The sequence below is a fragment of the Temnothorax curvispinosus genome, unplaced genomic scaffold (genome assembly GCF_003070985.1).
Source record: "Temnothorax curvispinosus isolate PA1 unplaced genomic scaffold, ASM307098v1 QBEX01014930.1, whole genome shotgun sequence".
NCBI lineage: Eukaryota > Metazoa > Arthropoda > Insecta > Hymenoptera > Formicidae > Temnothorax > Temnothorax curvispinosus.
Window position 1 is genome coordinate 124,258 of NW_020224710.1, and position 15,957 is coordinate 140,214.

General features: G+C 32.4%; 1 protein-coding gene across 3 annotated transcripts in view; it reads right to left on the bottom strand.

The window, feature by feature from the left end:
- Positions 1-13,229, bottom strand: part of LOC112465156 (growth hormone secretagogue receptor type 1-like) — a 48,725-nt gene extending 35,496 nt beyond the window's left edge. The window contains exons 1-5 of one of the 3 annotated variants that reach the window (XM_025032577.1): positions 12,832-13,229; positions 11,306-11,630; positions 10,780-11,069; positions 10,539-10,654; positions 10,189-10,351 (exon numbers count right to left, since the gene is read on the bottom strand). In XM_025032577.1, the coding sequence (XP_024888345.1) occupies positions 10,189-10,351; positions 10,539-10,654; positions 10,780-10,870 (370 nt within the window). In that variant the 5' untranslated portion in view covers positions 10,871-11,069; positions 11,306-11,630; positions 12,832-13,229. Of the gene's footprint in view, positions 1-10,188; positions 10,352-10,538; positions 10,655-10,779; positions 11,631-12,831 lie in introns of all 3 variants that reach the window. The other 2 variants (XM_025032576.1, XM_025032578.1) reach the window with 2 other exon arrangements.
- Between the last annotated feature and the right edge of the window lie 2,728 nt (positions 13,230-15,957).

Consider the following 15,957-nt stretch of genomic DNA (forward strand, 5'->3'; position numbering starts at 1 on the left):
AAATTGATTAATTTATAAAGGTATCTAATCTTGAAAAATCTTACAGGAACTAGCTTCTCGTTTCGATATTTTCACAAAAAAAAAACTCAATTCTAAATTGAGTAGAAAAATCTACAGGTGATATTTATTAAATCTAGAAAATGTATATTATAGTATTATTATATACAAGATATATGTACATGATATGATATATGTAATTACGTATAGTGTATATTATGATCCGAAAAAATTACAAACTGCACTTATGCAGTTCCACAACAGTATACTTTACAAATCCAAAGTCAATGAAACGTTTCTAAAATTGGTAAATATTACCTCAACAAATGTTTTATGACATTTAGTCCGGGATGAATACGATAATAAGATATTCATTTAATAAATAAATAATCGGTAATAATATACGAGCACTCGCTAATTATGTGAGTTAATTTTACTATTTACATATGAATACAATTTACATATTGTAGTGAAAATAAAATAGTTTCTACATATGAATAATAAATTTTGATATCTGTCTATGATAATAATCTATATACATGTCAGTGTTTCATTTTGTAACAATTAATATTGCACTATAATGAATTTATTGCATTATAATTGCATTTATTACATAAAAACTATATTTTTACCAATTGCAATAATAGCTTTTCATCACTGCAATTTTTATTCGTTCACCGGACAATTAGCAAATAATTACTGACATTAATCTATGAATTGAAAGCAATAATTGATATTTTCTTACGGTATTGATACAGTTAATTTCAAATTAAACGAAATTATATAATTTAACAGCTTGGAAGCTCTATTGTCGATTGACATACCCGCAGTGCGTTTGTCCGTACTACGTTTAATTAACTATGTACAATTTCTCTTCATCAAAGCTACGACTTCAAAGATCTTGAGTTCGTGCATTTATAATTGTAAGTTATTTGTAATTTATTTTGAATTATTACTGTTAAAATTAATTGTAAATTATACTCATTTTTTTAATTATTATTGTTATTAATAATTGTAAATTATTTATTTGCACAAAGATATCATTTATCGAATTAAGTTTTCTTCAGTCTTTTATCATGAGAATAAATGAAAAACTATCAATACTTTCTTATAAATAACACTATTTTCCGCTCTAATTACCTCGTAGATATACCTTATGGATAGAAATCTGCCCGATTCAAGAAGATCTAAGTTTAAAGTACTCAGAAGTCAAAAACTTCGGAAAAATTCTCTTAGAGTTAAGATAATGAACGAAGATTAAACCACACAATTTATTCAGCATTTATAAGCATTCGACCTTTCAATTAGTGAGCATTCTAGCAAAAACTGGCATCTTAGAATAATTAGGAATGAGGCACTGCCAGTATGCGTTACGTTTATGACCGTGAAAAGAGTTAATTGCCGTCAAAGTCAGTACACTTTTTTTTTCACTTGTTGATAACATTCGTTGTTTGCTTAACCCAGCTGCAAAAAACTCGCTAACGGCTAACAAGAACCGACATCGTACTTATTGCGTAGAACCTTGCTGTACCTCTTGATGTAATACGCATTTTACCTTCACCGATTATCTGTCGCACGAGAAAAACATTTTATAATTTCATACCAACGTCAAAGTGCAAATAATAACGGCTCGGTAAATAAAGGTATGGCAGCACTGATTGCTACACTCAGAGAAATGGACAATTCGTTCAAAAATTAACAAATGGATAATCCGATATTTTTAATCGAAATTATGAAAAACCGATCAAGATTAGAATAATGTCCAATCAATGATAGACGGATATAGCCGGACATCATTGATAATTGATCGGCTTTTTAATTATTCCGATTGAAAGTATGATTGATCGGATTGTCCGTTTGTTAATTTTCGAACGATCATTTAAACTTGGATTTTTCTCTCAGTGCATGAGAATCTCTCAGTGTAATTGAACGCTTTGCTAGATTTACGATGCATCAACTAAGAAGAACTTGAGAAACTATCACGCCATTGTGTTAGACCGGACATTGAATCCAATATAATTGCTGCAAATTTAATTGTCGATGCGACAAATACAAATACTCAGAATTTTCTTATTTCCAAACAATCGAAATAATTCAACAAAAAATGTCGAGCTAAAACTTCAAATTGTCCAGATTTTTCAGGCTTAAATATATATGCATATGAATAGTCAAAATTTGAATTTAAAAAACGGTAAAATGGAAAAAATTTTTTTTTCAAACTCGTCTTCTCTTCTTTGGATGTGAAGCTATTATGTATTCGCGCATTTATTTTCTCCGCTATTGCATGTTATGCATGCTTGTTAGTTTATCATTTTCTCGCATGTCACTTCGTTCTAATGACAACCGTCGACATAACGCGTTGCATTCGTGAAGCGACGACACTCTCTACTATCTTCTACACAAAATCTTCCGGACAGATCGAAGTTCTCATTGTAGACATCTAGTAGGTAACATCTGCGGTTTGTTTTTATTCGAGTCTAACGATGAGAGTCAAAACACTTTAACGCGGAGCAGTATTTATAGATCGAAATATAATATCACAGATCATTTTCACACACACGATTTCTGACCAAAATAATTAAGATTTTGTATCTTTAAATTGTTATTTCTATCTCATCAAATCACTTTTTGTTTTTATTACATGCTACTTACATAAATTAATATTTATGATAAATTTTGTTTATTTTATCGACTAATAATTGAGTTGTTTAAATTCAATTTCTAAGCGATAGCTTAATAAAAATTAATAAATATTTAATCACATAAGGAAACACACGGAAGTTCCCCTCCAATTTTGATGAACTTATAATATGTTATATTCTAGATCAAAATAAAGGACACGTATCTATATATAAATATGGCAATTAATATATATTCATTCATTATAAACAAATCTGGATATATAAGTAACAAATAAATCCTGTTTGTTATTTTGGAAAAACTATACGCTAAAAGTAAGCTGTATCTTAACATTGTAGTTTATGTTGAGCAATCTAATCTGGATGTCGACGGCACTTTTGATACGACATTAAACTTTCTCTTTTTCTCGAGCGAAAAATTCATATTCGTAGATACAAGTCTCGTAAGATAAAGCTCACAGCGTAATACAGAACGTCATATATAATAGAAAAAGACAGCTTGCAATAGAACAACGAAACAAATATTGCGCGTGTTGATCTTCTGCTAGAAGCGATGTCTGCTGAAATCGCGTCAAGATTCAAGCCAGAATGTTGAATGCAATACTTCTGTTCAGTGTTTTTAAAAAGAATCATTGCAGCGAAACAATTACGTAAAGAGGCCAAAGATAGACTGTAATAATGAAGTATTTGTCCGGCCTTTAATGATGAAATAGAGTAAAAGTTTTATATTCGCGGAGGTTATTTCTGCAAAATTATAAAAATTGTGGGAAAATTGCAAATACGGAAAAAAGAAAAAGAAAAGTTAAATGAATGAAAAAACGTATAACAAGAAATAAAAAGCCGCATTTTTTTGTATTTTGCGTGTACTTTTTCACTCTTATTTATTTTAAAATAAAAATTGCAGACCAAATATTTATTCAACAAAATATTTTTTATTCCCATGCGTTCTATTGTTTTTGGTAGTCTCATCGAAGAAGCAAATGTTAGGGTCAGTGAATATAAAAAAACTTTTTACAACAAATGCTTGAAAAATAAAAGATTAAAAAATGCATGAATTTAAAACTGAAATCGAATGAGTAACTAATCGTATAATAGTAAAATGGTGAAATTTACATGTAAGTTTATTTTGTTATTCGATTCAATACTAGCTAACATAAATATGGTAACACGCTAAGAGTACAGAGATCTGTCAAATTAATGTAAAAACATTAATTTTTTGTTTTTTCTCTGTTATTAACTTACAGTCCCTTCATACATTGACTTTTTCTATTAATATACTTTGCTGTTTTACGTCATTCGCATTACATTATTTTGATTATTTCTATCATTTTCTATCCTGAGAAGAATACTATGATATATATGGCATATACATTAATAGGTCATTTCACGATTAAAAAGTGTTAAATGCGCGATAAAAGAAACACTTTTTAGTTGTACACATTAATATGCACATGTATAATCTACATAAAAAATAGCACACTCTACCTTGTATATTTTCAACAGACGGAAGGCGATCGTGCGGAGACAAGTGTATTTTACATTAAAGTGGTGTACATTAAAGTGGTGTGACAAAAAAGTTCATAAGTTATGTAGTCACAGATTTTTTTAATAACTCAATAATTTTTAATAAACGATTGTCTGTAAAAGCATAATTATGTCTAGAATTTTTATTTGTAACTTGTTCTTATTTCCATTATTATTCCAACGACTCATATGTGAAAAGACATATGAGTTTGTTTATAATCCTTCTATTTTGTATAAAATTGTGCCCAATTCTACAAAAGCTTTTAATAAAATTCGAAACTTTGTGAGAAATATAGCAGGTGTTCGTATGATATGTTTATGATTATAAATATTTTTCTCGATCGTAGCGATAATATGTCAATGTTTCATGTTTCGCAAAAGTTTTACACTGACAAGCAAAATCCAGTAGATTATTCATCATCAGCAATGCAGTGACATTTTATTTCACTATAGGAAAATTGTTTATATCATCCTCTCACGGGTTCTTTTACGTTTAAATTTTGATATACTTGAAAAAAACACAAACAAAAGTTTTTATGAAAAGACATATGAGTTTGTTTACAATCCTTCAATTTTGTACAGAATTGTGCCCAATTCTACAAAAGCTTTTAATCAAATTCGAAACTTTTTGTGAAAAATATAGCAGGTGTTCGTATGATGTTTATGATTTTAAATCTTTTTCTTAATCGTAGCGATAATATATCAATGTTTCATGTTTCGCAAAAGTTTTGCACTGACAGGCAAAATCCAGTAGATTATTCATCCTCAGCAATGCGTGACATTTTATTTCACTATAGGAAAATTGTTTATATCATCCTCTCCCGGCTTCTTTTACATTTAAATTTTGATATACTTGGAAAAAACACAAACAAAAGTTTTTATATTCATTATATTGCGCCCTTTCAATAATGATTAGAATTATTAAATCGCTATTAAAACTATTATATTGTTGTTAAAACTACAAGAATTTTCTTATTATTACGTTCGTTAGAAGTCGGTTAAGTTTGTTAATTTACGTTTGCGTATTGATCATTAGTTTCTAAAGAACAATAGAAAATATATCACACGACGTCTTCGTTATCTAAATGCTTTACGACAGCTATTGTGACAATTAGCAGCGCCTTTTCTACTACTTCAAATAAATTGGTATCAATAAATTACATAAATGAATTATAATTGACATTACATAGATCAATCAGAAATTAATTTTAACAATAAAATATTAAAAATACTAAAATCGTATGCAAAAGTATTTTTATACGTATCTATTTTATATACACGCGGCATTTAAAATTTTTTTATTTTTTTATGATAGAAATATCTTTACTCAATTTATACAGTTTATCTACCGTTATGTTATGTCTGTAAGTAGAACGCTTAATACGGATGTAGTTAAATAAACATTTTGTTTGAATATCGGAAACGTAAATAAAAATAATAGATAACTAAACAATTGATATTTTTCCGCAACTGATATTTTTAAATAAAATATCGTCATTTAGACGTTACAATGCTATACAAATGCAACACGCTACAAAAAGTTAATTATACAAATATTTAATTCGCAATCACATGTAAAATTTATAACAGCGTATACATGTATGGCGCACATAACTATGTACCTATGCTGACATTTGTGCGCTAATGAAAGAAATACGACCTTTACCACTAAACCGCTGCTTTAACAAAAGTCGTAATTGAAATAGCAATACTATACGGATTTTATAATAGATTCACAATGCATACTGAGAATTAACGATTTCGAAAAGAATTACTAGACCTAGGAAATAGTCGAAGAATTTAATTTAATTAGAATTCCATGGACGTAATCGCGACGTGCGCGAGCCAGACTGATTTATCACCGTGCAAAGAAACTTTTCACTTTCTAAGTGAAATACCCGTTCTGATCATACCGTCATGAGGCGTTTTACGTCGCAATAAACGCTACGCGGCCTCGACCGTGAGAGCGGGCAGTGTTTCGAAGGAATGCCGGACGAGAGGTATGCCGGTGTCAAAAGGAAAAGAAGAGGAGGAGGGCATCGACTTGAGACGCGCGTCGCCGTATGCGCCTCATAAAACCCAGACGCGCCTAAATGCTACCCCCCTCTTTACACCACACCCCATCTGGACCACCTTCGCGCGACCCTCCACGGGTAAACGCATCTCACATCTCATATAGCCCATAGAGACCCCTCACGATGTTCTCGCTACTCGCCGTTGATTCAACCTCGATCCTCCCGTCGCGTCGCCCTCCGCGTTTCGCCCTTTCTTGCATTCTTCCGTGCAAGCAAAAGAGACCGGGGAATCGAGATATATAGCCAGTCGCTCGTAAGGAATTGTAAGCCGGAAGAATTTCTCACCCCTGCAACGCCATATGGTACCAACGGTTTACGAGCACGGACATATCGATGTTCGTCCGTATAGCACAGATCGCGAATGGAAGTTATTTGACAGTATATAAAACGTGTCACTCGCGTGCCCGTATCAAGTGGTGGCAGTGGTTGAATATCATTGTCAATTTTTAAAACAATTGATAATCGATGAACAATTTATATTCGTGTTTTAGACTTTTTTATGTCAAACGTTTAATCGTCGAATAATTGTAAATTTAACTGTGTAATCATTTCCTTGTATCAAACGTTATATTTTTATAAAATATTTTAAATATTATAAAATTTTTATAAAATAAGGTAATACTTTAGCTTTTTCTCTTTTCCATTTCACTTTCGATGATTGACTAATTGAAGGTAATAAAACAAAAGAACTAATTGCTTCTTGAAACATCTTTAATAACTATCTACGTCATAAAAAAGAGCGGTATTAAACCTAAAGAAAACATAAAACTGAGTCATTATTTTCATGTCATTATCGTGAACGAACAAAGAGAAATGACAATAGTAGCAATAATTGATTCGTTGGTTAGTTGGTTTATTCTATAATTTGTCGAAATAACTTTTTGGAAGGAATAATATCTCTAAAAGTAATAATCCTTGGCCATGTATAGGAAGCTTAACTTTTTCGACTTTAATTTCTATTGATTTAAATATTGGTCGTAGCACATTGTGAGTTTCGTTCCTTCTAGGAAGACATGAAATTCTCTCTCTCTTGACAATGTAACTGATGCAAATGCGATATACGAATAAGTATACCATCTACAGACTACTTCACGTCGCTCGTGGATTTGCAATAATATTGTTTGCTCTTAAAGCAAGAACTGGTACGGCTTTTAATCTCTTTGTTATTTCAGATACTTGTTCTCCAAACACGAATAAATATATGTAGTACATAACTATCTTGGTTAGTTTAATTAAAATAAAACAAATAACGTCGTGTTTCATTTAATAAAGTAGTTTTTAAAAATCTATTGCTTAATTATTTTTAGAAAAAAATATAATAAATTATAAATAAAGAAAAAAAGAAGTATATTTGATTAGTAGTAATTAAATTTAATCAAAATAATATTATGAAAAAATGATTTTCTATTCTACTGAAAAAATACAGAATTTTTAAACCTATGCATAGTTTATTTCATTCAAAAATTATCTAAAGAGATACAAATATTCTTTATATAAAATCAAATAAAAAAGAATGATATGATCTTTCTAATATTTTTTCTATCATATCTATAATAGAATCTGTCTAGTTGTAGACCGTTGCAGTTAACAGATAACAACAAAACATTGAATAAGAATACAGAAGAATGAAATTTTCGCGAGATAAACCAAACTTGATTAATGTTGAATTTAACTGTTTCGCTAAGTTTGATTCTTGTTAAATTTCGTGAATCCTTTGACAGAGTAGATAGATAGAAATTGACAATAGACAATAGATAATGTGGCCTAGTAATTAATGAGACTAATTATCTCGTAAATTACCTTTAGTAAAAGTTAGCCCTTTGCAGTGATATAAACTATATAGCTTTGTAAACTATTGACTTGCAATCCTTATTAGATACGGTCAAAGCCACGGTCGGTTCACTTAATCACTGAATAAAATTGTCACCGGTTTAATTAACGTAGCAGGAAGTGGGTATCAGTTTAAAACGTTTCATAAAAAACGAATTTAATTAGCAGTAGTCACACAGTGAGTTTTAATAATGTCACAGTAATTATGATTTCCAACGGTACACATGCGTGATCTGCTATTTGATCGCGATTAACTCCGAGTGATGAGATACAAGAAGAATCAAAACTATTTTTGCCAATGGCATTTTTCTTCCGACGATATTTTCGCGTCTTCGTACTAAACTCGTGAAAGTTTGGATAGCCGTAGTATCATCAACCATGTGAGAAAGATTTCTGAATCTCTCTCTTTTTGTCTTCCTTTCCCTCCCTACGTTCCTGCAATATAGATTACCAAGAAACTAACGCTATAAAAGTAGGCCAATCTCGTCTCATATATAGACAACATTGATTTTTCGAAAATAATTTTATCGCCAGTACTAAACTCGCCAAATTAGCTATTTTTTATGAAGTTCCAATACGATTAACGGTTTCAAAAAAAAGTTCATAAGAACTGCTTTTAGAATAAAAAATGGATAGGGAAAAACATGAATTGTAAATAAATATATTAAAATACAAAAAATGTAGTTAAATTTAGCTCATTCCACAACTCTAATGTAACTTATTATATGTATATGAAAATTGATAACAAAAAACTTTTATCACAATTCGGACAAATACGTGGAAAATCAAACTGTTATTAATATAAAACAAATAAAAAAGTTATATGTGTGTCAATATACAATAATTAATTTGAGTAAATATTAATTTAAAAAGTTTAAAAATAACATTGAAACGAAATTGTTGAAACGATCACCGCAACGACAATACTTTAAAACGTTTTTTATGCAAAAATAACTTTTGTCAAAAATCGTGTAATATTTTCTCAAGCGAATGATATGATCAACTAAGAGAAAAGGAATAAAAAAAGTTAGATTTAATATCGATCCGTCAAGTTTGCAATTTAATCGCGTACCTGCGAGCGCACTGATAGATCTGCAACTTATGACGTGCAGGAAAAAAAGTGACGCATTTTTGTTCTTTTTCGGCAGTCCAATAATGGTGAAATGAGATTATTTTCTATGGATTCCGACAATTCAGCAATGCGCAGTGATATTGCCGTACACTCTGGATAAAAACTTACGTCCATCATTCCAATATGTCGCAATATGAGACAAATAACTAATGCAAATCAGCTGTAAACCATCTTTTGGATAGCGCCCAGTGGATATTAATGCTTAAATTATTGCAAATTATTGCAAAGTTTTATTCCTATACATCGTGAAATGCTGAGTGAGTATCAAAATTTTTGTATTTCTTTAGCTATAGAACTTATAATTACGGTTTTTAATTGTCGCAATATGAAAATATCAATATTAATCGCCCTAGTAATTAATACATGAATCATCAATCCATTATGTTTAGTACATGCGTATTATTTGGATTTTATCATGGCCAATATCTGATAAAATATATACTATATAAAAATTCGTATAAACCCGTTCATATTTCATTGCACGTGTAATAACTCGAAGAATACAGAAATAGATAAAATATGCTTTCTAGTAAGATAATTGTTAATTGTAACTTTTTTTACCCTGAAGCTTTTTAATAAACTTTAAAGCTTTAAAGCTTTTTGCCTTTTTGCGCATACTAATACTTTAGAGAGTTTAGAGAAAGAAGAACGGCCCGCCGATGCGGTATTGACGTTCGCGTGATCCTGAACTGAAATTCCGGCGGGCTCGAGAGGCGAGAATTGGTCCACGTATTCGAGCCTCTGTGACGCAACAGAAATATGCATATTGGTTAACGAACCACGCGCAGATTCACGAGAGGTAAAGGGATGACGCGGGTCTATCAACATATGTCCGTTGAAGAAATATGTGACGTTCGATATTTTTGGGTTTTAGCCGGCCGACAGATCACCGCGCCCTGTCCATGTCGAGTGGCCGTGCACGCGGCTGAGATGATAGGAATAGGTACACCAAAGTGCGTCATGCTTTTTCGCGAAATCGGTTCGGACTTACACATGTGTTCGCCGAGCGGCCAGACTTGCGGGCCCGAATTGACTTCAATTAACACTGTAGGCGTACAGATCACGAGCACGCAGAGGTCGGCGACGCTCAGATTCACCAGGAAGATGTTTGTGCTGTTCCTCATGTCCTTACCCCGCAGCACAACTAACGGCACCTGAGAATCACGCGATTACACGCGAAATATAGCAGCCGACTCCACAACGATTGATTATATACATTGATAGATCGATAGCGATAATACGAATTGCAAATAAAAGCGGCGATTAAATTATACTGGTGATATTTCGTTGATTGTAAGTGTAATTGCACAATTGACATTAATAAAATACAGTTAAAATTACCATCAGATTGCCAACTATACCAAGAACCATCACGATAATACAGGCTACCATCGAAGTGGTTCGGATGTAGGCGGGCAGCATGTACAGCGCGGAAGTAGCGTTCTCCGACTCGATTACTGAAATCAGCGGTACGAGATACTTAAGATCCTGTATATAGACATATTTCACGGAGAGTGTCCCGAGCGTTTGTAATTAATGTAATGGATCGTTTTACAATAGGAAACCGTAGTTTTGAGAGTACCTGAGAATCCGTCGAGCGCGCTGTTGCCGATCGCCGTTGTGTAATAGGATGAATTCAATTCGAACGCGACGGTAGACATCGTTGTCAACATCTTTTTCAAGTGCGGGATTAATATGCACCTTCCTCTTGTTCCTTCGTCGCTCGTTCGCCCGAATTTTTTCCCACTTTTTAAACTATTTCGTAAATCCCCTCGCGATCACGTATCCTCGCACACTCGATACGTTCACGCTATCACGTATCTTCACTTAGACGGAAGGGGAACTCGCCGCTTGAGTTACGTATTTACAAGCCTTACATACAAGCACCGTCATGTCGGTTTTCGTTATACGTTTTTTTATTTTTTTCAGGAGGAATTTTAATTTTACGTCGGTAGCACTTTCCGCCGTGCCGCGACAATTCTTGACGTTGGAGTTTCGCGCGTTTCGACGACGGATTGCCGCGTGTCGAAATACAACCCGAGAAAATCCATTAGGAATCGCAGGTGCGCGATGGCACCACGACGTTCCGCGACGCGAACCCAGCTTACCGTTTTTGCTTGCTTTAAGATAACCACCACTTTCGCCGGGTTGGAAACGTTAAGTGACATCATCAAGTCTCTCGTCACGGCACATTCACCATTAATTATCTCGATACGGCGCGTCGCGAGCAGAGCTCTCAATGAGATCGCGAGAAATTGCTCGCCCCGCGCGAAACGTACTGATTGGCTTCTTCACTTAAAACGGGAATCCATTTAACACCTCGATCGAATGGCTCAGACGGTGGGAATGTTAATTTGCGGAAAGCCCCAGACAAATGTTTATCTTCTATAACTTCGACGAGAATTTGCACCCCGAGGAATTGTATGTTACGTCCTACGCGCGACCGATTAACATTATTAACTTTCTCACACTTTAGACGTAGCTTTATGAGTGACTTGTTTAACTGAACTGCGCCGTTTGTTTGCCAGATTGAATGAACAGTCACATTCGTCCAATAAAGTGGCGTGACCTGCGCTGAATATATTTTTACCTCGGAACGTCTATATCGGGGATTGAATTTAATAAAAATATATTAATCCATTTAATAAACTAATATTAAATTTGCTTATTCTTTTGGCATCATCTTGATGGAATCTTGTGACATGATAAAATTTTATTTTCCGTTCTGTACAATTTCTCACAATAAATTACCTACACTGAGAAAAAAATGTCGTTAATTTGACTAAACTCGTTTAGTTGTAGTGATTTGTTTAATGCAAATATTAATATATTTAAATCAAATATACGTGAGTAATATTAAGAAATTCTGAATTTATTTCAATATAATATTTTTTGAATTAACAAATGTTAGCTTGACAGCCCGTGACCGCTGCATTTAGTTAAATCAAATAATATTTCTTTGAATCAACGATTTTTTTTTCTCAGTGTAGCAATCGGCAAACCGGAAATAAGAATGCTTCTACAGCAATACTTGTAGCATTTCTCGAGTTCGCGGGAAGAATCATTGAGAATTTTTGAAGTATGCTCGAAATATTTGCCATTCAATCTCAAATAGAATGCTTCACGTGTTCCGATATCAGTAGATGTGTACCATAATCGCGCAAGCATCCCGTGTATCTAAGTATATATATATATATTCGAAACCTACATCAACACGCGCGATTAAATTCGCCGCAACTCGATTCTGCATTCCACATGTAATTCCTTTCATTGACAAAACTCGTTCTACGTCATTTGGTAAAAATTCCCTCAGGTATGACAATTCCGATATTGAAGTGGAGTGTAAGTCAACTTTGTTCGTAATTAGTGAAGCAATCTGTTCAACAATCTCTCAGGAGAGTCGGACAGGAGAGTCATTAATGAACTATCGGCCTACTAGTAAGACCTCTACGATTTAATTGGCCATTTCCTTGATCGCTTTTTCTTGCAGGAACGAAACTTCCTAATCACGGTTAATTTAATTTTAACAAGCCGCTGATTCAATCTGCCACGAACCACCGATAATCTGCTATCGATTTATTTATTTTAACAAGAGGAAGATGAGAGAAGTGATTCAATCAGATCGCACGCATACTACTCGCCGTTGCTGGCATTTCCCAGAGTTAAATACGATTCATTTCGTTTTAATCCGCCGCGTGAACAATTTATACATCGCCGCGCATCACTGGATTGTCACTCACAATTTTGCCGCGAAAATAAATTCACGATTTATTCATGATAAATTGACGATTTATTCAGACCACCGTACAATCCGCGTTGTCGAATTTCGCGCAACGCAACGTCTCGATCGTCATTCTCGTCGGGTTGCCCTCACAGGTGGTTCGAAACACGTTCCCTGCTTGTGCACAGCTCCGTGACTTCCGTTGCAACGCGCACCGATAACTGACCAGAATTTCGACGGCATTGTAGCCACGTGATGCATTCGCTTCCTATCATTATTGGTCCGCCAGGCTATACGTGCCCAGAAGGAACCCGAACCGTGCAAATAGTGCCGGTAAACTGAATGGAACACGGAACTCAACCGGCCGCGAACTCTCGAACGCGCCTCCCTTTCGTTGGGAGCATGCGCGCTCTTTCCCCCTTTATAGTATTTTTTTACCGCGTGCGGGAGGTCTGTAGTAATTAATAAATTAACATCACCTCTCTCTTTTTTTAAATGACGTGCAATATATATCTGGACTTACTTTAATTATATTGAGTAATACTCATAATAATTTTAATAATATTGTAATAACAATTTTTTTACATACGTTTTCAACTTAAAGTAATTACGTTCTATTTTATTATAAAGCTTATTTTGTTGCACTTTATTATACTACGATTTTAATATAAACTCTATCAGATTAAAAAATCAATTTTCAACGTATTTCATGGTTAAAATTAAAAAGGCATAATAATATTTGATTAAGTAATGTTTGTTTATTCTTATTATAATTACTTAATAGATTATTGCTTTATATTAAACATGGACCATTTTAACCAATTTTATAAATCAATTCAGCTTATTTCCATTTTTAGATATCAGTGAATCAAATTAACTGCTTTATAAACTGTTAATTTGACATTTTATTATTATTTTATAGTTGTTGCTTATTAATTCATTATATGTATTTCGTATTTTTACAAAAGAAGAGAGGACATATCGCACTCGGATGTATCACCGAAAAGAGAAAGGAACGTGTATCGTTTTACTTGCGATAAATGCAGTGTGCATTATGTAACTTTTTAAAATGTAACTCCCCCCCCCCGGAAGTTGTTGGCGCAATGCATGACTTCGCATAATTTAATTCACAATCATCAGTGTTCAACAATACAGTAATAAAATCGTTATTACTACAACGTCTAAAAACGTATTTCTTTTATTTATAAAATGTATATAAATCTTATGTCTCAGCATATTTTAATTGTTTCTTTAGATGTTAAAAATGCAATTAATTATAATTTTCTGATGTCACTTAATTTCTGTCTTTTCCTTTTTTGCCGATTTCTCACATTATACCTTTTACGATATAGGTTAATAACGGTTGTGGTAAAGTATGAAAGAAACGGCAATAAACACGATTCCCTATTAGGAAACCAAGCGCATTCCATTTAAATCTCTCGCTGTCAATCCTCTCTGTTTGCATTGTAGTTTGATTTGGGACAGTCTCATGCGCCTCGCTTTGAAGTGAAGCGCGATGAAGCGACTGCATCACGCATTAAAGGTGATTTATCTTACTCTGTATAAATTGTCGCCGCACACGTCGCAATTCTTGTATTTTCAAATTTGTTTTAATAAATAATTCAAGTGTAACAATTGCAATAATCTATGATATGACAATGCGTATAACACATTAATAAATTTTTATAACATATTGCAAGAAAATATTTAATTTGCAAAAATAATTTTATTTGAGCAATTAAATAAAAAATAGATTTTTATTACTAATGTAGATTTACATTACTAAAATTTTTCTTTAAAAATTAAAAAGATGCGGCATGAAATAAAAAATCGTGAAAAAAACTTCAATTTGAAAGAAATAACAGATTGAAAGAAAATAATAGTTTTGGAAGATTTTCTATAAGTATATGTGTAATTATATTTAAATGTATTAAATATGTATAATAAAGTATAAAATATGTAATTATATATTTAATAAAAGTACTAAATATGTATAATAAAGTATAAAATAATGCAGAAAATTCTTTCTGCATTAAGTTTTAAAAATTTTAATTTAAAAAATTCCAATATATTAAAAGCAAACTATATACTTTCTCGTCCACATATTTTCATAAATGCTTTTAATTAAAGGCATTATGAAATTGTAATCTCCATTGCTTTGATAATTACGTGTCTTTGTATAAAGTAAATATAATAGATCTTTGATCTTAGCAACATCAATTAATGATGCTTGCATTCATAATTATATTTTTTTTAACAAACTTTTAGCTAAAAATAACTTTGTGATATGATACGGATCATTGAATGGATCTTGAGAGTTCATTTAATACTTGCGATATCATTAAGAAATTCGTACAACTATAAAAAACTTATAGAAAAATACTACCCAAACGTGTGATAGAAATCTGTTATAGAGACCTGTTATATAATTATCTAATACTATTTACTTTTACAGGTATGTTTGCGTAAATTACACATCTTATGCTATATATATCTTATTTTGTAATTATATCTATTATACATATCTATTATAAATAATAACAGTCGCACATTTTACGCAAATAATATAAGAGTTGTCCAAATAAAACATAGATGGGTTGCTGCGTGATGAACAGTGACGTCACTGGAGATGAGACATCTGCCTAAATGTTAGGGGTGCCTATATATAGCACTATCAGCAACAGTGTGGTATATATATTTACCTGTGTACATATTCTTATACTGTCTTAAATTACAATAATGATTTTTTACTCGATCCAACTGGTCATCTTTTATTAATCATAATCGTCGCGACGTTTCGACTATTAGTTTTGGTCCTTCTCAATCGATTTAACTTTTGATGCTATTATAAACATCCTTATTTAAATCAAATGAGAAAAGAATTTAGCATCAAAAGTTAAATCAATTGAGAAAGATCAAAACTAATGGTCGAAATATCGTGACGATTATGATTAATAAAAGATGGCCAGTTAGATCAAGTAAAAAATCATGATTGTTAATTACTAGCGAAGCAAAGTTTCTGATTTGGTCTTTTAAATT